At 36.8% G+C, this 26,146-nt stretch overlaps 1 protein-coding gene across 1 annotated transcript in view; it reads right to left on the reverse strand.

Annotated features, from left to right (window-relative positions):
- Positions 1-22,730, reverse strand: part of LOC149534663 (uncharacterized) — a 45,669-nt gene extending 22,939 nt beyond the window's left edge. Inside the window, exons 1-4 of the mRNA XM_089803993.1 lie at positions 21,919-22,730; positions 19,531-19,620; positions 19,039-19,272; positions 18,740-18,842 (exon numbers count right to left, since the gene is read on the reverse strand). Coding sequence (XP_089660119.1) covers positions 18,740-18,842; positions 19,039-19,272; positions 19,531-19,620; positions 21,919-22,301 — 810 coding nt within the window. The 5' untranslated portion in view covers positions 22,302-22,730. The remainder of the gene's footprint in view (positions 1-18,739; positions 18,843-19,038; positions 19,273-19,530; positions 19,621-21,918) is intronic.
- Positions 22,731-26,146: the final 3,416 nt, after the last annotated feature.

Consider the following 26,146-nt stretch of genomic DNA (forward strand, 5'->3'; position numbering starts at 1 on the left):
ATATAAAAAAGGAGGTGGTCAATGAGACAAAGTTTGGATCGAGATTGGATGAGTTGGGGAAGGTTGCCATCAAGAGGAAACATTTGGGCACCCCTGCCTCCCTCAATGCCTTTATCGGATATGTGAAAGAATATGAGAAGGATCATGAGAAGACACTGCAAGCAGCAAGCAACATGATGAATTTAGCTGAGTTCAAGATGAAGCACAGGCCTTGCCCTCCCATAAAGGAAATCAACGATAGGCTAGCCAAGTTCATTGCCTTGGCTAAAAAGATGAAAGAAAAAGGTAGAATTATATTAGAGGATCATTTGATGTAAGCCCAAGTGGCACATTCTCTTTTCTTCTTGGGCAAGATAGGTGTCTGATTCTAATTGGCTACCATTTTGGTGCCTTCTCATTGGTTGCCACTTTTCTTTTTTTTTCATTGGTTCATTGATGAAGTGGCATCTTCTCATTGGTCAATGGGGTGGCAACCCTAATTAGAGTTTTTGGGATTTGATCTAGATCATTGATTTTGCCTTTTAATCTATACGGTTGGTTGTAATTTTGGCCTCTACATAAGGCCATTTGCTCTCATTTGTAAAGGGTTGAAGAAAATTGTTGCTTAGACAATACCAAAATTGCTCCTTTATCATTGTTGTGTCTTGCCTAGTGATTAAGAACACTTCGTGTTATTGCATGGTTTCTACTTCCAAGGGTTGAAAAAAATTGTTGCTTAGATAATACCAAAATTGCTTCTCTTATCATTGTTGTGACTTGCATGGTGATAAGAATACTTGGTGTTATTGCATGGTTTCTACTTCCAATAGTTAGAGTTAAATTTCATTGAAGTTGTTAAAGTAGATTTTATTTTAAGAAAGTTGTTAAGCAAGAGTAAGAGTAGATGGATAGTTGTATGGTGATATTAGTGGATGTTTGATAGGGATCCATAAACTAGGCCACTAGCATCCTAGCAACTTGTTGGGAAGCCTTGCGTCGTAATCTAGTCTTTTTCCCTTGAATCATTGCATCTATGGAGGTAGTGCCGCTAGTAAGCTTTCATCAAATTTGATCTCCATCCATCTACTAATCTTTTCACTCATAGGAGTAGAAGTAAAGCAGCAAGTAGTTCAATAGTTGGAGTTCATTCTTAGAAGAAAGTTAGAAAATCAGGGCATTACTGGGGGACATACCCTCCATCTTCACCATCAACATCATTTGGTGCTAGTATGCATTGCAAAGCTAGATTTCATCATCATTCTTAGAAGAAAGTTAGAAAATCAGGGCATTACTGGGGGACATACCCTCCATCTTCACCATCAACATCATTTGGTGCTAGTATGCATTGCAAAGCTAGATTTCGTCATCATCACAGCAAAATCCAACATCCTTGAATAAATAACATAAGCCTGCCTACATGATTAACCAGCAAATCACATTAATATAACTGAGTTAGTATCTACAGGTGTAAGGAACCTTGGGGTTTTTCTCATGTTCATCATGAGTATTTACTTTTCAAGAGAGGGTTGAGTGTTTGATATTCCATATCAAGTATTCAATTGCTATATGTTATGTAGTGGTACAAAACTGACATCAACACAACCAACGGTAGAAATTAAGAGGCAAAATCAATGATAAAGATCAAATCCCAGAAACCCTAACCAAGGTTGCCACACCATCAGCCAATGAGAAGATGCCACCTCATCAATGGACCAATGAAAAAAAGAAAAGTGGCAACCAATGAGAAGGCACCAAAATGGTAGCCAATCAAAATCAAACACCCTTCCTACCCAAGAAAAAAGGAGAATTTGCCACTTGGGCTTACATCAAATGATCCTCTAATATAATTCTACCCTTTTTGTTTCATCTTCTTAGCCAAGGCAATGAATTTGGCTAGCCTGTCGTTGACTTCCTTCATGGGAGGGCAAGGCATGTGCTTCATTTTGAGCTCAGCTGAATTCATCATGTTGTTCACTTCTTGCAGTGTCTTGTCATGATCCTTCTCATATTCTTTTGCATATCCGATAAAGGCATTGAGGGAGGCAAGGGTGCCCAAATGCTTCTTCCTGATGGCAACCTTCCCCAACTCATCCAATCTCGATCCAAACTGTCTCATTCACATTCTCCTCTATGATACCCTCAAAATCAAGTGCAACCCCAACATCGCTCATCATGATTGAAATGGAAGTGTCAATGCCTGGGCTGTGTTGTGCAATCTCATTCCGAATCTCTTCAAGTATCCTCAATTTGATAGTCAAGGCAACATACCAAAACTCCACCATACTCCCTCCATCCACCAACTTGGTTCTCTCCAAATATCTCTCGGTAGCCCAATAACTGCCTATAGCTTGGGAATGGCTAAGTCCTTCACTAGAAGGAAATCCTTCCACTCCCCTTCAAATGTTTTGAATTTGTCTCTAATAGCCACCAATGACTAGAATGTCGAGATAAAGGAAGGCAAGAAATTTTGCCCGTCTTGAATTATATCACAGATCCAATCTTTGATTTCATATAACTGAACCGATATCTCTTCTATGTTGCTCCCGCTGTCTTGCAGAAGGGCTGCCTGATGCAACTGTTGGATAGGCTGGTAATCTCTCCAATACTTGTTCTCAGCCTCCAACTTTACAATCCTCTCGTTTGCCTTCCTTAACCTTTTTTTTAATTGAAACCATGCCTTCCTGGATCTCCTCACACTCCATGTCATCCATGATTCTTCCCAAGTTATGCTCTACTATATCATACTCCTGGGGTACAATCTCATCCACTACCTTGGTAACCTTTGGTATAGCAATCTTAACTTTTCGATAACCCTCATCATTGCTCCTGATTACCTTTGCCATCGTTTTTTGCAATTTGTTTATGTTTCTCACTATCTTGCTTTTCCACTAACCCTTGAATATCTTCAACTGTTTGAACAATCACCACCTCACCTCTTGGCATAAGCATTTTCCTTAACCATAGTGATGCAGTGCATCTCCCCAAATCTAGAATCGATTCGACTAGCAAAGCATCACCAACGGCCTTAGGCACCTAGCCTATTTCCTCAATATCAATTGGCCTATCCTCTTCTTCACTAGTGACTGTCATACCATCTCCATGTTGGTTCTCCAAGAGAGGAGAGTATTCGTAACTGTTACTATAACCACTTGATTCTGAATCAGAGCACACCTCTATCGAGACCCTTTGTCCACTTGTATTAACCTCTTGGCTCCTAGCCTCAATTATGCTCTCCCTTGACGGTGTTGCATGTTGTCTCTTTGCTAGAGGCTCTTGATGTTTTTTACTTTTCTCAACCTCCAAATTTCTCTTCTTGCTCTTAAGTACTCTTTGTTGTTGGCTATTGCCCCCACCTTTCTATCTGACTGACTCTGTTGGACCCTCTTTCTCTGGCTTCTTCTTCTCATAAGTAAGGCGTACCTTTTGACTTTGTAATTGCCTTAACTTCTCATTGTACCATGACTCAGTGTGTAGATCAATTGTCCTTGTAATTGCCTCTAAGGAAGGATCTTGATATCATCCCAATCCACTGGACCCAATTCTATTACATCCACTGTATCATAAACTTCTCGTAGCACATTTTCATCATCTTCCAACTGATCAGGAATATCAAGGCCTCTCCATCCAATTTCCCTCATCCTACCCATTAACAATCTTGAGAAAGCTAGCTTCCTCACATGAAATTCATGTTGTGCATTGGTCCAAAAATCTTCTATAGTAGGAATATGTTTGAATGTGTTTTCGTGAGATGCCTTGATAAGACCATTAGGATTGAATCCCTGTCTTTCTCTATAACATCCTAAATGATACCGCTCTAACTCCTCCGCAACTGCAAAGGCGACAAGATTGGGGCAAGTATCATTGCCTATTCCAAATGAGAAGGTAATCCCTATCTCACCTTTAAGTTTCATCATCTTCTCATAATGCCCAAGTTGCCTAGCCAACTCCATCAAAACTATTCTGTCAGGTGGGTACCTTGGAAGTCACTTGGGACAAATTGTACTTCTTGCTACTCTAATATATGTGAATTGCAAAAATTGGATGAACCAACTCCCATACTTTTTAACTTTTGCTTCCGCTTCCGATGAGAGCCTCCTAGCAAGTGTCCCTTGTAATATTCTTACCGTCTTCATGGCAAAGGCGTCATAAAACCTCTTATAATCTTTGGTGTTGTGCAAATGAAGTTGTGGATAACACTAATGCACCAAACATTACCCCGGCCCATTGCTAATCACTCCTAAGGCCTTAATCCCAAGATTGTCATATAGTCTCACAATCAGATAGAAAAGGTAGGACCCCATGTAGAATTGCTTTTGAATTTGTATTGTCCTTAGTTGCAACTCTAAATTTTCACTTATAATTCTAGCCCAATCAAACTTTCTCTTTACATTTTCAACTTCATCAATAAAATAATACATCTAGTTCTTGAATTGCATACCTTGAGCCATGCCCATGATTCGGCTGAGAAGCATAATAAGATCGTCATACTCTGATTTGAAATTTGACCTCGTGAGCTTTGACAATTTGGTGACTCCCTTCTTACCCTCGTGTAGCCGATTCTACTTTAGATGAATGAGATAGGCCTCCTTATTATCCTAAAAGAACTTGATTGTTTGATCCATCATTACCATTGTCATGCCTTTATGCTAGGGAATATTGAATACTTCTTCGACCACCTATCCGCTGGTGTTAGCCAACGCTCTCTCCTCTTCATCAAAAACGATGGACTTGTTCACAATATCAAACCGGGATGCACACTCCATTATCAATTCCAAACAAGGCAAGGTAGAAGGGAAAGCTGCCTCGTGTACAATTTTCTACTCTTGTAGATCTTCTTTGCCATAGGGGATTATCCTTCCTTCTATCTATCCTTCAACTGTACCATTTTCACTGTGCCGATATTGGTATCACTTATCCGCCTCGCTTTCGAGAAGAAGGTGGTCTTAGGCATCTTGTCTTTTTTGGTATTCATTCCCTTTGGGCTCTTGCTTGTACTAACATCCACCATCCTAAACACTTGTTCAAGCCTCTTCATTTTAAATGATATAGATTACACTTATAAATCTCCCAACTTCTTGCTATCGATGGAATCTAGCTTATTTCTGCCTCTCCAAATCCTATATCTACACTTATAATCACCTCTCCAGCCTAGGGGTGGGACTACCACTTATTTCTACCTCTTTGTTATCTTAGGATGGACTACACTTAAATCTCCCAACTTCAATCCTAGGGTGGTCTAACTTATTTCTGCCTCTCCAAATGTCCTATCATGAAATCTACACTTATATCTCCCAACTTCAGCCTATTAATGGAAATGATGAAGTGGTGGATGAAAAGTGCAAGAAAAAGATAAGGGAAACGAACCAAGCAAGAATCAAGAATAAAATCCGCCTTTAAAACCAATCTTCACCTTTAAAAATGAATGAAAATCTTACCTTAAATCTGCCTTCTACCAACAATCAAGCTCCTTCAAATTCAAATCTGATCTCAAAAATTTCAGTCCTCCAAAATGTGATGCCCTAGCAAATGGATTACTTGCAAAAATCTATTCCTTTCACCGCATTTTGACCTCCTTGCCAAAATCGCTCAACTAGAAGGAAAATCGCTGCCCTAGGGCAGAAAAGTCTGCTCCAAATCAGAATTTGCCCTTCTAAATTTGCCCACATTTGCAAAAATCAGACCTCAAAGCACCTCGTCTCTCCATCAAACAAAATCGCCCCAGTTCACTGCCCTTGGAGGAAAATCAGACCTCCAAAAATCGCTCAATTCTGCAAAAATCAGATCTTCACCTCCAAATTCGTCTTAGGACAGAAATCGCCTAGCCTCTAGAAAGAAATTCGCTGCCCAAAAATGGAAATCCTCAAGCCAAAATCGCTACCGGAGGAGAAATTTGCCCAACTAGAAAAAATCGCTCAACACCAAGCAAGAGGAGTGGAAATGAAATGAGGAAATAAGAGGGGGGAAGCCCCTTCTTATATCCTCCTGTTGACCTCCAAAGTGGGCCGACCTGCTCGAAGGGAAACAAAAACTTAAGTTAAACCCCCCAAAATGGCTAAGTCTTAAATAAAACATGAAAATAACTAAGCCCCATAGCGAAATTTCATTAACAACCTTTTGGCAATTAAAATTTCATTTAAATTGAATCTAGCAAGCCAAAAATCAATTTTCAGTTCCAAATTACCAATTTTCTTTAACATTTCTGAAATCCTCTAGGCAAAATTTTAACCAAATTATTGAGATTTTGCAATTTAATCCAATTTCAATTTTGCAATACAATTTTAATTTTTTAACAAAATAAATCATTTTTCCTGACAATCGAATTCAAACTCTAAATTCAATTTCACTATCAAAAATTTCTTTTCACCAAATAATTTCAAGATTTTCCAAAATGACTAAATCTAAAATTCATTTTGAAAATGTTCAAACTTGTTCAATTAAATCAAATTTTCAAAATCATCTAAGTCCAAAATTTGCAATTTTATCCTCCCATTTATCGTTTTAGCCATCAACATCGTTGATGTTAAAACCTGTTAGGCCTAAGGACGAAATTACATGTTCCAAAAAATATACCATGTGAAAACAAACCAAATCCCCTCCTGGCTCGAAGGCGTCCAAGGTATAAAATCGTTAATTCAAATAACCTCTAGACAACTCCAAGTTTTGCAAAGCAACCGAAAAATTCCCAACACCCGCGAAAATTGCCAAGGCTTACCCGAAAAAGGGGAACCCCAAAAATTTTGGGGCAATGGTGTGAAAAGCTCACAAGAAGTTTGCAACAGTACAAAGAACAGATCTTAAGAGTACGGACGACTCGTTCAGAGTTAGCTTATGCCCAGTTAAGGAAAGCTTCGTGACACTGTCATGATGATGTGGTTAAGTGCGCAGATGTGTACGGACAGTACAGTGCAAGTTATGATTAAAATACCAGTGCAGGTATTTAACTGAGAAGAACAGAGCATACCAATAAAAAGAGTTGTACAGCTTGAGGAATTATTTTGGTTAAAAAATAATTACTAAGTTATGATGAGCTGACTATGTGGATAATAATCCATAAGTTATGTCCAGCATGTGAACACATGAAGGCCAACTGAGTAGAGTTGTGTAAATGTGCTAGGTATAAGTAGAGATCTTATATTGCGCAATTATTATGAAGTTGTAAGAAGTCATGAGATGTTGTAAGTTGTGATGCAAACTATTTTGCAAGCCTTATGTGATGCAAGATCTGATGTTTGATCAAAGCAAGTGCAAGTTACAGCAATAAAGCAAGTATTTTATGTATAACTATCTCGTGAAGAACTGAATTGAATAATTGCATGTTAGGGCAGTGGGCTCTTCTTGCATACATTGTATTTGTTCTACCAACTCCTAACAAGGTTGAGGCTTCTAACAAGGCCTAGTCTCCTAACAAGGACTCGAGACACCATATGTACTTCATAGACTCCTAACAGGGTCAATACCCTTAACAGGATCCTATTGTTTAGTGAATCATCTTGTGGGTATCATCCCCACCGGGGTTTTCCCTTGGCCAAGGTTTCCCTAGTTAACAAATTATGGTGTTATGAATTATTTATGTGCATGGTCATATTTACTATTCAGCATTGTTGGTTTACTTTCATATGCAAGTTATAAAGTAAGTAACAATATTCAATTGTGGGCAAAAGTTTGTAGAATACTGATTCATGCCCCCGTCTCAATATTATCTATTTCAAATAGGAACACCACATGATTTTGTATCTGAACAGGGAAGGGCCACGCAACGGGGCGTTCTTCCATTAAAACATCAACGGGTTGTGATCAAAAATAGTACAAAATAGAGACTTCAGAGGGGAATCATTGGAATAGAGGAAGCAAGGCATCTATCCAATCTAAACCGGATCAAATGGGCTCCTTTTCTATTAGTAGTCCCTGTAAAGGAATTGCCAGTGAAACTAATACCCACCAGGTTGGAATTATTTATGAAGCTCACAAGGTCCCAAATACTATTAGTATAGACAACAACCCCCTCACCAATTTAAAAGGGGAAGAGAGGGGAGTTGAAGTCCCCTCCAAACAGGTAATTGCCAGAGGGCAAGACTGTAAACAATTATGTAATTCCTCCCATAGGGATTTTCTGTCAGCCCTAGTGTTAGGGGCATATATATTGAAGAGCTGCCAAGTCATTTGATCTTTCACAAAAACAGCCAACAGATAGTTTTGAGAAAAGGAAAGGATAGAACCTTAAAAGTCTAGACGAGTTCCAAAGGGTAGCAATACCCCCTGAAGCACCATTGGATTCGAAATAAAAAATCATGGCCCCCAGCTAGAGGTGTTAACGATTTGGGAGAAGTTAATGAAAGTCATTTTAACTTCTTGGATCATAAGGATATCCACCTTATGCTCAAAGATGTATTATTTAATAGTGAATTGCTTCTTGGTTATGTTTAGCCCTCTTATATTCCAGGATAGGAAGATCATTTCTTACCTCTTCGATAGGTGTCTAAGGTGAGTTGTCTTCGAGCAGCAATCTCCTTGCAATGACTTTTTGACACCTGACCATCTCTTTAGGTCCTCTTGTAGAGTCACCACCCACATCTGGTTTTTTGGTCTTCTTGCATTCGGTCTTCTTCTTTTGCGTTTTCCACTCCCCTTCTTCCTCATCAATGCAGCTTCCACCGAAGTTTCCTCCCCTTGCTACCAGAGGTCTTCTACCATTCGTAACCCTTCCGTGGGGGGGTTGAGTGTTGTAGCTTTGGGGAGGTCTGTGCTCTTGTCCTCTTCCTAGTGTAACCATTCCATAGGGGGGTTGAGTGTTGAAGACTTGGAGAGATCAGTAATACCAACCAGGTCCACGGGGGTCAAATTAGTAGCACTAACCAGAACCACGGAGGTCACATCCGGAGAACCATCTTTCTTCTGGGTTTCCCCATCCACTTGAAGCTGGAAAGCATTGATCAAGGTTAATCTTTTGGTATTTATATTAAAGATCTTTATATTGACCATTTGATAGACATTTATTTATTTACATTATGTTAACCTTTTGATATTGTTTAATATTGTTTGATGTCTAAGTGTAATTTTCCTTTGACAATTATCTTTAATAATTTATTATTCAATTTTATATATCCAAATTAATTAGTTATTTTGTTTATATATCATTTTGACTATTTACAAATATGGTTCAATGTTCAATTTCATTATTTGAGGGGGGCATTACATATTGTTATGAGACAACTTCTCAAGGTGCAAGTGGCATATAGGCAAATGGTTATTTCCAATCAAAGGGGAGTATGGAAGGCTTCACATTTCTCAAAAGGCCAAGACATTGGTCTTGGATAGTAGTTAATAGGCTCATGAGCAATATGTATTGGATTTCACCAAGCCTACCATGACTATGCTTCAATTTGTCAATACAAATGCACCTTGTTTGGAGGATGTCTATTATGGCATGGACCCAATAGTGGAGAAGGCAAAAATTGCAATACAAAAACATTAGAAATGACCCCATAGAGTGTGATACTTTACGCAATAAAATTGGATCAGCCACTCATCATCGTTGGGAAAAGAAGACCACCCCATTGCACCTCCTTACATACACCCTGTCTCCAAGGCAATTGTAACAAGAAAGAAATTTTTAGGCCACGAAGATTAGCACCATATAGAGATGAAGAAGCTGCTAATTGGTACAAGTGAGCATTTGATAGACTCTTCCCAAACAAAGAAGTGTACAAACAAGTTAGGACAAAATTTGGCCTGTTTTCCTCAAAAAGAAAGCATAGTTCAACAACTATTAATTACCAATACGAAATAGAAGCTATCACATGGTGGTACCTCCACGGTCCACCACTTACATTCCTTCAAACTCTTGACTCCACTCAGTAAAGCCTACCGATTGGGTTCAAAAAAAAGGTGAAGACTTGGTTTATGTTCATACCAAATTACGTCTTACATCACGTAAGACTCCAAACTAAGAGGATGGCGCAGCGAAGTTTTGCGACGTAACCCCTAAGTGTGTCAGCTTGGATGCAACAATTGAGGATCTTACTAGAATCACTACGGCTTATGATTATGATGATGATGATAACATCCCGACACATGTTGCATCTAATGCAAGTGGAACCATTTTGGATTCAAATGATCCTAGACTCGTAGGAGTTCAAAACAAAGATGACTTTTTTGATAATCCTTACGATACTAATTGAGAAATCATGAACTATATTTTGATTTTGTAATTGCAATGATTTTCTGAATTTCATTGGAAATCATGAACATAAGACATATATGATATGGCTTACTTGAATATTTGTGAACTATCAATCGGCATTTAATATTTATCTTTGGCATTGATCAAAGATGAACTATCATATATTACTATCAAATGATTTAATTTTGTATTTTTTGCATTTTTTAATACATAAATTATAATATATATATGTTATGTATATGTATGTATGTATATATATACACACTTATAAAAACATGCCTAAACGCAAACAAAACACTAAAAAAGGTTCACGTATGCGCCCACCAAGTTCTCGTACCCATATCTGCATCTAGATTCGAACTAGCAACTTAGGTGGTACTGTTAGTTTTTGGTGACAATAAATGTCTAATCCTTGATTTTACAACTTCGGAGACTTCGTTCAGGCTCATATAGATACATTTTCAGCTCTTGTTTTACTTGAAAGGACATAAATTTTTGTATACTTTTCAGATCTGCTATCAAATTGTGGCCTTATTTGGGCAAAATATCAATTTCAGATCTATGTCTTTTTAAGACTTTTATCATCATTATAGTGCTAGGATTTAAGGTGGATCCTTCAAAATATTGATTTGAGTCTGATTTGGCCTCATTGAGGTAGTTGTGATCGTCAAAACCAGAAGTCTGCTCAGCCCCATTTTGGCAAGTGGCAATTGTATGCGCACTATATATTAAGTGCCCAAATCATCCTTTTTTTAGGAGGGGAGGTTCTTTGGTTAAGTGCATTGTGACGGGGGTAATGATTGTTGATCTCATGTTTTCATGTGAGAAGCGTATCATTAATGTAATCGTGAGATATACAACAAATGCTAATGTAATACATTTTACTGGGGATAATTATGAGTCATGGGCAAGAGGCATCATCACATATTATAGATGGCTTAATCTCTTGCCTCATTTTATGTACTCATTCCTAAGCCAAAGTTCAAGTTGAAAAAATTAGTTTGTTGTAAAAGAATGATAATATCAAAGGGTTGATTGCTAACAACATGAGTTTGTGTCTCTTCCATGTAGTCAAGCCCAAGATTGAAGGAACTAAGCACCTACGCACATTTTGGACCATTGTTTGGGAACACTTAGGAGATCCTCATGTTCCTTCCATTCCCAAATGATCCAGTTGTTGATTGTCTAATTCCACTTGATGATGCAAGTAATATTCCCTTTGATGGTGATACCTTGAAGTGGATTAGAAGTGTATCATTAATATAATCGTGAGATATACAACAAATGCTAATGTAATACGTTTTACTGGGGATAATTATGAGTCATGGGCAACAGGCATCATCACATATTATAGATGGCTTAATCTCTTGCCTCATTTTATGGACTCATTCCTAAGCCAAAGTTCAAGTTGAAAAAATTAGTTTGTTGTAAAAAGAATGATAATATCAAAGGGTTGATTGCTAACAACATGAGTTTGTGTCTCTTCCATGTAGTCAAGCCCAAGATTGAAGGAACTAAGCACCTGTGCACATTTTGGACCATTGTTTGGGAACACTTAGGAGATCCTCATGTTCCTTCCATTCCCAAATGATCCAATTGTTGATTGTCTGATTCCACTTGATGATGCAGGTAATATTCCCTTTGATGATGATACCTTGAAGTGGTTTAGAAGATTAATAGAACTTGACAGTTTTAATGATCCATAGATCCACTTGTAGCTCCTTCTCCAGTTAAGTTCACTTTTACTGTTGCTCTTGATGATGCTTATATGTCTACAATCTTGGATTCTTATGATTCAGTGCAACAAGGTATTCTTTGACTTCCAAACTCGGTTTCATGGGATGACTTCTTGACAGACATTGCAAGGTTTGTTTTTTATTAAAGAAAAAGGACGTTTTGAGGGGACCCAAAACCCATAACAAATAGATTACCAAGGGGATCTAGAACCATGAAATGGAAAAACACTACCAAAGAAAATACAATCTAGCAGCCCAAAAATCACAAACAATCTGCAATCTAAAAAGAGTATGCATAGAAAGCTCCAACTGCCCTTGAGGGTTAAGGGCAAGCTCCCTCAACCTAGAACAAAGGAATACATTATGATTTCCCTTTGGCTCCCTTCTTATGTGAACAAAGGGTCATTTCAAGGACGGTGAAGACTTCCTAGAGTGCTTGCATTTAACTAAGATCTAGGCTTCTTGCACCTTAGTAGCCTCATCTTGTCAAGCCATCAAATCCATCTCAGAAATCTTGGCACCCATGGAGAGATCAGCAAACTGCAAAGAACCAGCAAAACCAGGGCCAGGCATTGCTCCAAATCAAGCTAGAGTCGCAGGGAAAGCGCCTACAAACTAACTGGTTGGAACCCTATCACACACCAATATAGGTGTAGAAAGAACTGATCCAACATCATCATCGAGAACCTTATTAGAAACATCAATTGTCCCAATAGGAACTATATCGGAAGCACCAGCATAACCATCAATAGAAGGGGTCACTCGATCAACTGCATCCGAAGGAGATGTATCAGAAGCCATCCCATGAGCCACGTGACCAAAACCAGCAAAACCCACATTTAAACCTATGATAGGAAGATCCTTCTCAGCAACCATAGAAGAGCTCTTATGTACCATGTAATGTTGAGAAGCGACATGTAATGTCCCCATTTTTGGCGAGCTCCTACAATTGATTGATTCAATTCATCATAGCAACCCTCGTGAGCTGACAGTGATTTTTGAGGGTCTCAAAGGTGGATTTACTATTATTAGTAGGTCTAATAAGGACAGTTCCCATATTTGGCGGTGCAGATGGTAGCATTGGCAATTGGTCATCACATGCATTGGATGAGGCTATTTATTGTGTTAGCTCATATTTATTTTTTCATTATTAAAGTTTATATTATTATTATTATATGTTATAAAGTGATGTTGTGTTGGTGAAGCTTCTTCAGTGAAGTTCCGTTTGGGAAACAAGTGCCACTGGGAGAGTATAAATATGAGCTCATTATGAAGGAAAAAACATCCAATTATCTTTTGCTTTTTTATTATTCTCTCTAAGGGTTTGGCATTTGAGTTTGTGCATCAATCACTTGCTGAGGTAAAGTGGTGTTGATTTGATTTCAATCTCAATTGAAGGGTCTTCTTGAACTGTGTCTAGAGTAGCTGAGACGTATAGAATTCTGAGATTGTTGTTGTCTTCCTTGGGCTGTGATTCTTGTGGTTGGGAGGCATCATTGATTGCCGAAGCTGATCATTCTTTATTTGCAATTGAGGGCATTACATACTGGATGTAATTGGCATAGTTGGGCATCTACAATTATCAGCTACATAGTGAGAATTATATGCACATAGACGCTGCATTCTGGGCATCATTGTCATCCGGTATTTATAAGTAATCCATGCTGATTACTATTTCTGCAATTGGGATATCTTTGGTTCTGATTATTGGGTGTTTGTTGTCACTGGGTTTTAGATGCCAATCCCTCGCATTGGGCATTATGATTGCTGCATTTAAAATTCAGTCTGGGCGGTTCTATTCTGCTACAGCAGATACCATTATTGGCATTCTCATAGGCAGCAGCAATTATTGAGTGTGGAGTTTTCTAAGAAATTTGCAAGCAGCGTTGAAATTCATTCACTGTTGTGTGGGAAGGATGATGTGCCACTCATTTGTCTACAGCTGCAAACAGGTGCATTGAAATAATTGTAATCATTTTCCTTTGGGACAATAGAGGGGATTAATAGCAGTTGTGTGACTTTAATAGTAATCATCTTGCATTCAAATTCTGTACCATTTCATTATTAATTCAGTATTCAGAACTTGGAGTGAATTAACTGTCTTTTCAGAATTATATATTAGTGTTTATCAATTCAGAAATTCAAAAGGCCAGATTCATCTGAAGAACTGTGATGGATGACATAACTAGTGGTGCAAAGTTTGTTGCATTTTCTACTATTGTGTTAAAAATTTGGAAATATCATATATTTGGTGGAGCAAGCCACTTGGTCTCATTACAAGACATGATGACACATGAGCGGATTTTAGAGACATCATCTGGATTCCACTTCCTAATTCCTATCCAAAATGGGAAGTATTTTTGCATTTAATCTCGGTTTGTCTTCTTACCAAGGGGAGGAATGTTGTTTGAAGGAATTGGTCTATGGTTTGCCTTCAAGCACTCGCCACTTTTGCAAGACATTGTTCATTATGGTAGGGATATCATGTCTCCTTCTTTCCTTCCTATGGAGCGGCAATTGATTCTATAGACATGATGTATGTAGTCCTAGGGGGGTCTTAAGTACTCCATCCATCCATGCATCTTGTGTGTTTTCATCTCTTTTTTGGGGGCCATTTGTCCCATGAGGTTTTGCATTCCTCCATGTAATGCCCCTTGGTAAGGTTGGACATGATTATTACATATTTAATCCAAACTAAGCATTATAACCCCTAAGAATATATTCATAACAATAATTCCAAATATCCAATCATATTACAATTTGGCTTAAGGATGGAAGATGTAGGTGTTATCCAAGTTGCCTAGAAACCAATAATAAATTCCCTCAAAGTTTACAGATTCAAGTCTGTATCACGAAGGCTTACAGAACATTGACCCATACCCTCTCTTGGGATGAGATCCATTTGCTTGGATTTATACAAGCCCCTACATGGTAGCATCACAACTTCCCTTCTATAAATCAAATAGTAATAGGATTGGAAATGTAATATCTGTATACAATTATAAATATTTAATTTATATATATCTTAACATATATATACATCAATCATGGACAGGAGTTTCAAGTTTCTGTACATACCTCGCATAAAATTTGTAATTATAGAGATAATAGTTGTTCTCTGCCTTATACTGATGTTGCTTGCTGCCAGAAGTATGTACATACATGCATACATAGTCTTGCTGTTAGCAGAACCGTTGTTCTGGGATTTCACAGCACTTCTTTGCTCTGTACAGAATATATTATTGTTATACTGTATTATTTTTTCATATCCTTTTTCTTCTTAATTTCTCCATTTGTGGTATTCATAAGTCAATACTTCACTGTTCTTTCAAATCTTTCCTTTAATTCAATCTCTATTCTTTTTCTTGTGTCATTTCCTCATGTTATCATCGATATTTTATATCATTTTGCAGAAGGCACATGCCCTTGACCATGCCTCCCAGAATGAACTGACATCACACATGTCTGTCAATTCTGATTAACAAAGGTTTGTTAATATTAATTCCACCATGTGCATCAATATGTTCGTCAATATTGATTTAAGGTGGAGAGTCGACTATTAGAATTATTTAGTGTTATAACATTGCATCCTACATGGATTATGAAGTCTGCAGAAGTCAAGCTCCAATGTAGGCATATAATATTCATTAGTTAATTTACTTAATTTAAGAAAGATAATTACTTGTTCATTAACAATAATATGATAATTATTAATGATAAGAGTAATAATTAACTTACTTTATTAACTTGGTTAATTAATAGTTATTGTAATTATATATTTATTAATTGATAATTGTTTATTCTAATATATAAAATATTATTTAATTATTTATTTAAGAATGACATCGACATATATCCAATTAATTTTTTTTTTATTAAATATTTATTATTATAGACAGGGCTATTACATAATGGGGGGAATAACTGATTCTATATACATGATGTATGTAGTCCTAGGGGCTCTTAAGTACTTCATCCATGCATGCATCTTGTGTATTTTCATCTCTTTTTTGGGGGGAGTTTTGTTCCATGAGGTTTTCTCCCTTCCTCCGCTTTATGAGAGATTGCATTGCATTTGCACTTGCATATTGTACATGGGTACCTAACATGGCCTGGAAGCCAGTACCCATCTTGCATTGTTATCTAGCATTGTGATTGTGCATTCCCCCAAGTTGCACTTAAGTGAAGGGAGTTGCTGTAATTATATATTCTTAATTACATTTTACTTAAGCTTACTTAGGATAATGCATTGTGTAGTAGTTTACATATAAGACACTAAGGAGTTTGCACCTTTATTAGCACGTGACAGTGATAATTGTTACCACATTCCACTTTATGTGCGAGATCCATCTTTAGTGCACTTATCACATTATCATCCTCCACATGTAGCACATACTTCATTGCATAATGGAGGCTGATCCACCTTTGATGATCATGCAATTCCACATAGTGTGGACAATAGGTTATCTCTTGCTTATCTCCTAGTTATGCCTTGCCTATACAAGCAGGCACATCTACATTGCATATTGAATGAATTCAGTTAATTCATCAAGTATTTTTCTATCTATTGCAGTTCTATAGAATATTAGTTCTCTCCTTTGTGCTATTCATTTGGGCTTCTAGATCTTCACATATTCTTTCATTGCATTAAAGAAATTCTTACATGGCATCAGAGCTAGATGCAAATTCTTACAGTTTTGTACAATGTTGCCTATAATTTTGTATAATTTTGGTTCAAGAATTCTAGATTCACATATTTCTACTATTATTCCTCCAATAAAAACTCATTCATTGCTTTCCATGTTATTCTAGGTTCAGAGTCATTAGATTCTACTTTTCGTCTGTCTTCATTTGTTTGTTTGTCTACATGGTCAGAAAGATTGATCCACTCTTTGTTAGGTAAGCTTAGATGTCTTGCTAGCTCTTGCCACTCCTTACAAATTTGATTTCTTGTAAAAGAGCCGCTTTTATTTTTGAGATGTGATTTCAATTTCAGCTTGCACTTTGACTTCAGCTTATGCTGTGACTACAACTTTGTTCTCAGGGAGGACTCCAACTTGGGAATCATGTGGTAGTACTTTCCTCAAGCACTTATCATAGTTCTCTCCTTCTTATTTTCATTCAAAGATCCTTTTGGGATTGCCTTATGTTCTATCTGATTTCTTTTTGATAACTTCTGATTTTTGTTCAGGTATAAGGGCATTAATTTTTAGGAATTTGGCATTGCTCTATGTTGCTCTCTTCTTCTCTAAGTTGGCTTACTCAAAGGGTTGCCTCGTATGCTGTCTTCAAAATTCACAATAATGTTCCTCCAAAATTTCTTGAAAGAAATCATGTCACGTGATCAAGAAAAGATATCTACCTCCTCACTTTACCTTGAGGCTATCACAAATGACCTCTTGTAAATTTGCCTTCACTCAACTTCATCTGGTACATGCTCTTTAACCAGAATATCCCACAAAGTCACCAGGTCTTGGGTAAGTCCATCGTCTCTTTCTTGAATGGACTGAACATTTTCTTCCACCAGTTGTCCCATTATTTAGTCATTTTAACCTGATTTCTTGAAGGGCAGTGGTACCAAATGTTTACTTGTGTTCTGGTAAAGCAATTAACAATGTACAGTAAACAGATTTATTCATGAATTGATCTAGAACAACAGACAGATTGAAAGAGCCCACAAGTATATTTTATTCATCAATGCACAACATACAAAATTTGGGATCAAGAACTCTTTTCACAATGTCATGCCTTGTCCTGACTACGAGGAGATATTAAACTTGCCGATGCTTGCTAAGGCCTTTCAAACTAACAGCAACTACTCAACCCAACAAACACATCTTAACGTGTATAACATTAAAAAAGTCACTAATATCTATTTTATCTACAAAGAGTTTTATGGTTGTAAGGGATAATGAAAGAAGTCTGGTCATCACTATTGTTGTTTGGTAGTCACACAATCTTGTTTTTGAATTCTCAGTTATGTATGTTTTGCAGCCATTAGGGATGTTGATTGTAATTCTGTTTATTATTAACTTGTTTTCTCCAAGGCTAGGGTAGGCAATAAGTACACACACATGTCAGTGTCCCCTACACACGCTCGCACATATACATATATGTGTGTGTGAAGGAGGTACTGACAGGCGTAAATTTGTATACAATGATATGATATGATATGATAGATTTTAATGACGTCCACGAGGCTAAAGTAGCCTATGGGACCCACACGATCACCCCTCCAAGGTAGGAGCGGAACTAATCTAGCTGCAAAGTTTTGGTTAACTTGTCTCTCCTTCTGTGAAGTTTGATAATCAAAGCCGCTGTTCTCTTCACTTGATCTTCCTCGAATAAGTAGTTGAAGTCCTTGTTTCGTAACATCTTTGTATTACCAGAACTGATGTCACTGTAGGCCAGGCAATCCTTGACAAAGTGCTGCTCCGTCTCTACTGCTCCCATATTACAGAACAAACACATTCTGCTGCCCATTCTTCCTTTGGAACTTGCCATCTACCAATTTCACATTGCAGCCAGTGTGAACTAGTTCTGAGTTGTGCCATCAGCATTTTTGCTTTCCAATTAATAGGTGCTCTTATATAGGCCTTTTAATCATGACTAGAAGTGGGGTTAAATTCTTTAATGTAATAAGATTTTTTCCGCCCTATGTGTGTGTATGTCTCAGGGGTGCTGACAGGTGTGAACTAAAATTCAGTGCATTAACTTATACATAAAATCATGTGTACCCATGTGTGCGTACGCGTTTATCACAACTTAATGCAACACAATTCATCAGGTCATCAAATGCAAAGGCAATTACTTTCATAAAACTAACTGGATTCTGGAGTCAAACCTGCTCAGCGGCATCTCGTATAGGTTTTGAAGCCATTGAAGGCAAAAAAGAGTACGGCAATAGAACTGCACTATGGTTGTTGCGATCTTTACACTCTACAAACCTAACCAAATGAGTCATGATAATAGTCGTCAGTACATTTGAAAATTGGCATGATAAACAAAAAATCATACAGCTGAAAACTTTCATAAAAAAATGGAGCAATAACAAATCTATATATGTTCAAAATAAAATAAAATACAAGTCATTTAGACAAAAACTAAAAGCTTGGTCAGCTTATTGAGTAGACTAGCCTGTACCATGAAAGTGGGCTTGCAGTGCGGTTGATGATTAAAGCATCTCTGTAGAAACTGCTCTCTCTGACTTGGCTACGGTCAGTGCCCTGTACATGAACAAGTCCTGCATCTCCTAATTTACTAGCAAGAGAAGTTGCCTGATTCCATTCTTCTGAATTGTCAAGAATGGTGGGAACTGTCTTGGATATCAAATCAAGATCATACAATGAATCCATTGCACAGGAGTTGGTGGCCCATCTGGAACCCAACATATAAGAGTTCATGCAAAGAAAAATGACTTCATAACATACTTTTTTTAATTGGAAGAATCTAAATATTTTAGAAGTACAGATGCATGAATTAAAATCAAACTCTAACACCAAAACCAGCAAGGTTGGCTAATCCTAAAATAGGCACATCTTTATTGTCTATGAGTTTAAAAGATGACAGTTAATACTTTAACCTTGAGATACAAATTCAGATTCTTCACTCTACCATTTGAGTTTCTTGACGAACCTTTCTTCAGTGCTCACATTTGTGTGGTGAAGAATCCCTTTGTCATTGTGTATGCGATTAATACACATTCTCGAAGGCATCACAAAGGTCCTGATAAATTCAAAAAAAACATAAATTGGAATTTATAAAGTCCATAAAAGAAGCAATTAGAAGAGATGAGAAGCTTACCCAATAAGGTATCTTATGTTAATAACAAAATTGTGGATCCTCCCTACTAGATAAAGAACAATTCATTCTAAAGTATAGATTTATACAGGCCCTTGCCACAAGCTCTCACATGGACATTACACCTCATCATCAGAACCTTTGAAGCAATGGTAAAAATTCTATCATCAAAACCATATTATATAGTCACAAAAGGCAATCTTTTTCCAAGTGCATAGAATAGACCTTTGGGTTTTACTATGTGCAGCACTGTGGTGGCTGCTCCTACAATTAACTGTAATCCTCGTGTCACTAGCATTGCTGATTTCTAAGGATACGCACCTGCTCCCTGCTGGAGTATTTCACTTAGTTACCGATTCCTGAAATGAATCCGATTCGGGCATGTGAATTGGATCCGTGGATTTGTGATTTTTTTTTCCCAATAATGATTCGCAGAGGATTCGTGTGTGTATATATATATACACTTAAAAATGAGAGAAATATACATAATTCTAAAACTAAATCATTTTAAAGTATGAATCTATGATTCTAAATCATTTCATAGTATGAATCTATGATTCTGGTATGAATCTATGGATTAAATCCATAATGATTATGAGAAAATAATCGAAAATAAATAAATAAATAAAAATAAATTCAAAAAACAAAATAAAAAATCTGGACGAATCCAGTCACGGATTCAGATCCACATCCAGCCTCCAGGGCACAAATCCGGTAACTAAGGTATTTCACAATGGTGGAGCTTTCAACTCAAGTATTGACCTAAAAAGTAGGAATTGGTGCTTGATTCCAAAGACTCGACAGCAATTGAAATCACAAAGGATGATAATGACTAATAAAAACAGTAGGTAACTTGCCAATTGAGATCTACAGTGTAACCTTACCATAATCATGCAACCCTAAGACTATGTTTGACAAACAAAGATAAAGAAGTAAGTTGTAACACTAACTATAAAAATCCAACCCAAAGAAGCTTATGTATTACAAGAAAATCACAGAAACGTGATGGCAGACTTTAAACTAGAAAATGGCATGTCATGAATTTTTCACTGCATTCAGATTTCAATTGCTAATATTCTTAAGTATGCAACATGTTACGATGATTGTTTCGAGTGATCTGTTTAAAATTTAATGCAATACCTCCCCACCATGCTTCTTCCATCCCCCCAACTTTTCATACGAGGTTTGAGGCAAGTAATTTAACAGGAGGCCTATTTTTGGTTAGCATGCACTTTACTGGTATCCATCAGGTTCTCCTATCAGATCAATCATTAAGATTGCCTACTGAATGAGTTCCAACAGCAATCATGATATTTAAGCTAATAGATGGTTTGATATTATAAAGGAGATCCAATTGATCTGTTCTTTTGGGGCATAGCCTCCTTTTATTTGTTTTAACTTTTTTCTACAATCTTTTGCCTCCTATCTCTTCCCCCTGCAATTCTATAGCTTAGGTAGGAACCAGCCTTCTCTAGAGATTGTTCGCATAACTGACTTATGCATGTGGCCATTCAACACTGTAGCCTCAGAATTGGATTATCGAACCCCCACTTGGACGTGTCATTTTGAGCATCAACGCGGTATAATTGTTAGCATTGAGAACGATAGAGACGACAATATGCCAGTAGTTTTAAACTTTTAAAGGAATCTTTAAACAGAGATTTTAAATATTTAGTTTTTGCAATGCTAGTCAGTCATAGTAGCTACAGTTTCTTTCTACCCTTCGGTGGTCATCCATAGATGGTAAAGGGCATTGTTAATCGCATAAACCATGTCAAGTTGAAAGCTTAAGCTATCAATTGGAGCAGCCTTTTTTTGGCGGGGCTGACTGTAGAGGGAGGGCATTCAAAGATCGGTAGGTTTCTCTTTTGAGCTCCCTGACTCTTTGAGTTTTTGACACTCTTGTTTGAAAAACCAGTGGATCGGCTAAATTGAATCTTACTACTATTGTAATTAGTAATTACTCTTTAATATGATTTTTATGATTTCAAAGTAAAAGAAATACGTCCTACGTGATCGACAAGAATCATACATTATAGCAGCCACTACCAATAACTGAAATACAAATTCAGGCACAGACACAGTAATCAGAAAGTAACATTGTCTTGCAAAACTGTTGCAATTCTACCTAATGGAGTACTAGCAAGGTCTAAACGAACAAAAAAGTAAAAACTCATAAAGTGAAGAACAATAACAGTATAACAAAATACTAGATAAGTTTACCTTTTCAATATCATCGCTTCTTCGAGAGCACACCTAAGGCTCGATTCCTGATGACCCAGTCCCTCGCACGCTGCACAGTGCTTTCCTGGGCAATCTATCTTGTCTCCCCAGTACAAATACCTAATGGGTTTATTCCTCGCTACTGACCCACTTGATCTAACATGCAGAATTTCGGACCTCGTGTCTCCAGCCGAGAACCCGAATCCTGAAAAAGAAGATGAGATAGCGAGAGCAATAATGCCAATGGAAAGGAATGCTGTCAATAATAGCAAGTGTGAATACATATGTCCAGGAGAGGAAGCTGTTGATCGACTCTGTGATGTTGAATCATCCTTTACATCAGTTAAAGTGTCCAGCACCTTAGAGGCCCTGTGCAATGCCATTGGACTGCAAGATGTCCTCGAGGGTTTAGTCTAAAAAAATTATGGCTTCATTCGTTTTAATCTTCTGGAGGCCAAAAAGTGTCCAAGGTGCATTTTTATATGACATATACCACCGAAAGAAGGAGGAGGCTGCCGAAGCCTCTCAGCACTCAATTCACTTTGCCGTTGCTCTAAACTACCGCGACACATCAGTAGTCATCTCATGTAGATCTCCGATTTCTTCTTTGAGTTGGCAGAAAGATCTGTGTAAACGCAGGAATACAAGTAATAAACGCAGTGTTCCTCTTACAATTGGAAGAAAGATCTGTTACATAGGCCTAAGTGGGGTACGAGCTGCGGACCATTCGTGGGATCAAAATTAAGAGATTTAAATTACCTCGGCAATTTTAGACTTGATTCGCGGGGATCTGTTCTTAATTGTTAGATTTTAGGTTTTTGTTTACACGGGAGCAAATATAAATTGAAAATCTAAAATGCTCATAGCACAAATTAGAATTTGAGGTGTGAAATGGGTAGATGGACGCTGTCAAAGGAAGAATGGGAGGAGAGAATATGTTTATTTTGAAACATGGGAGTGGTGGAAATAGAAAGAAACTTTATCATGGAATGCTCAGCGTACATTAAACGCAATTTTGATTTGATTTTTGAGGAAGCACAACTTGAAAGGACAACAAATTTAATTATCTCATAGGCTGCTTTGGTCTCACGGGCATTACTAAAATCACTCATTCATTCATTTATTATATCTATGAGGAAAAATAAATTTTTGGAATATAATAAATATTGGAATAAAAGTTTAGTAGCTTTGCAAATAAGTTTTTCTATTACAAGCAATATAATGGGGAAGTTAAAAGTAGAAGTCAATATATGCATTTGTTGCATAAGGATAAAAATGTTGGAGTATATATACACTTCTATCAACCTCTCTCACTAAACCTTATAGTGAGTGGTATAGACACTCATGAGACAAGCTTTGAAAATGATATTTTCTCTCTTGTTTGATACATTGATAGTATTGGGTGTATTCAAGGATGAATGATTAAGCTCTTTTATATTATGTTTGCAAAATCTTAGTTAGCAAATGAGATTGTATCTTAAGTATGATATATGATAAGATACTAATAATAATAAAAATTTGTGCTAATGTCTTTATCAAGAACATGTTTTTGAATAAAAAAGAAGCAAGAGGATGTTGGTCTATGGAACAATCAAAGATCGCATGGTTAATCAACACATTAATTGTACATTAATGGCTCATTAACAATGCATTAACAATGACTAGTACCACAAGACTGGATGAAACTATACTCAAATCTACCTTTGTCAAAAATAAATATTTAGAAACGATTAAGCCATGAAACATGGTCAACATTCTCAAAGATCATCTTGGGACAAGCCCCCACAAATGTTGCAAGCTTTAACCAAAAACAAAATTGAGGGACCAAAGTGAGCCAATTAAAACTTATAGGAATCACCTAGTCACTGGGAGGAAAGAAATGAAAAGATATTACCATTATAGTCAAAAGAGAGAAAACCAACAACAAACTAGCAGGTGTCCACAAAAGAAAGCTCAAAAAAACCTTTGGAGAGGGCAAGCCTAACGAAGATCTTCTTGTACATACTAATAATTTGGCTGTCATTCATAGCACTAATTGCAGTCTCCCTTCTCACCTCAACAGCAAAGGGGTCCACCCTAATAGGAACAACAAGCCAAATGAACAACCCCATGAAGAAATCATGCAACCACCAACAATCGACCTTCTCATAGTAGAGAGCCCATAAAATCTCCAACAATTGAAGCTAAAAGAGCCTGCACCTAAAAACTCCACCTCAATAGGAGAGATGACTGCCTCAAGCTTCACAATAGTAGTCACCACCTCAATAGGGAACTCATCCACTTATTTTCTTATAAGTGAGCTTTTAATATTAATTCTTTTTAAAACTCTTTGTGTGTTATAAGTTGTTATATATTTATTAATGCAAGTGGAGTTATAAGTTAATATGTAATGTAGTTATATTTTAAGAGAATTTATAGTGGAGTTCACTATATATTCTAGTTATGAATATTTAAATATTATAAGAGAAATTGTAGATAATTATAATTATAATTTGTTGCATTTTGAATTAAAGGAAAAAGTAAATATTAATATTAGACTAAAATAGAAGTCATATTAATATTTTTATAAATAAAGTTACACTAATATTTAATCTAATAATATACATTTATGTTATTAATTAAATCACTTAAGATTTAATACTATTTAAATTAATAACATGATAATATTCCATGATATTTTATATGCACAGAGAGATTTGACATTTAAATACTTATTGATTTAAATAAGTATATTAGCATAACAATTTATATTGACATGTATATTCTTACTTTGTTTTTAAACACATCTTCATGGCTCAAACTAAATAAGAGGAAATGATGGAATTAAATCATATGGTTGAAAACTATGTGTTTTCTTAAATGTTCTATTTTATAGTTTTGTGATGTTTATTTTCGTGATGGTTTTCTTTGCGGGTTGTTTAGTTGGCCAAGTTAGGATGTGCACCAGAGGTGTTTTGTGAGATTTCTTTTATGATTATTTGACTAAATGTCATGATGTATTTTATGATTTAAATGGAGATTTCTTTTGATGAGCATTTATAAGAATTTGGGTTTTGAGAACCAGTGATATTTTCAGGTTGCCTGTTAAGGAGTTGAATTTGAGTAATATTACTTTTGTGACATGGGACACAATTATGATTTGTGAAATTTGGGAAGGTATTCTAGGTGCATGTCTATGGGAGTGGCTTGCAATGGGGGTTGGGTCCCAAAGTGGTTGTCAGAGTAACTCATTGTAAGTTGTGTAACAAGTGATAACATAGTAATTAAAATACTCCCCCCCCCCCCCCTTGCCTTGAGATAAATTAAAAACGTAAGTTAGAGATTTTGCCTCACTATGTCTTGAGTGATTGTATAGGCTATGGATGGGAATGAGATGATACCTTGAGAGGTATGACTAGTTTTCTCGTCTTCTTGAGAGAGTATTATGGTTATGCATAGAGTCACTATGGGGGTGGAGTTTTGAGAGACCACCGGGGTAACCTTAGAGTTGACTCATGTGATGACACTCCCTAGTATGTAGCATGAGTCTCCTTCACAATTTTTTAAATAGTTTCCTCTAGTGGTGTACTTGTTGTCCATGTTACTTTTGATGGAGCATTTATTGTGAGTTATTGATTAGATGTCAATTGACAATTTACTTTTATTTATGAGTGTCACTTATTCATTGGTGGTGTTTTTATTATCGGAGTTAGAGATTGGTGATTTACATTTATTGATGGCATTCATTATCTGTTGGTTATTGTACTTATGATATTTGACAATGATTTGAAGGTGGTTGCATCTTTTCAATTTTGATACTTGATTTATACTTGGTATTTGTTGTTGATTTTGGTATGTGATGTTGGTTTGGATGAGTGTTTTTTTAACTTTGGTTATCTTTCTTTATTAGTAGTTTATGTAACCTTAAGGTATACTTTTTAACTTTGGTTATCTTTCTTTATCAATAGTTTATGTAACCTTAAGGTATATTTGGCTATCTCGACCACTTGCCTAAGATTGTTTTATAATTTGATTATTTGTGTGTGGATTGTACATTATCTCTATTGCGTGGTAGGAGTGGGAGCCTGATTAGGTGACCACATGGTCAAGAGGTAGTGACTTGTAGTACCTCTCCCATTTGATTTATGTAAGTCATCTTGATGGATGTAACCTTGTTGATCTCTCCTTGAGAAGGGATCATGATTGGGACCATGAGTGGTCTACACCCTTGAGGTGATTGGACTTACGT

This window comes from Cupressus sempervirens, chromosome 10 (assembly GCF_028749045.1).
Source record: "Cupressus sempervirens isolate cs-2001-9-10 chromosome 10, ASM2874904v1, whole genome shotgun sequence".
NCBI lineage: Eukaryota > Viridiplantae > Streptophyta > Pinopsida > Cupressales > Cupressaceae > Cupressus > Cupressus sempervirens.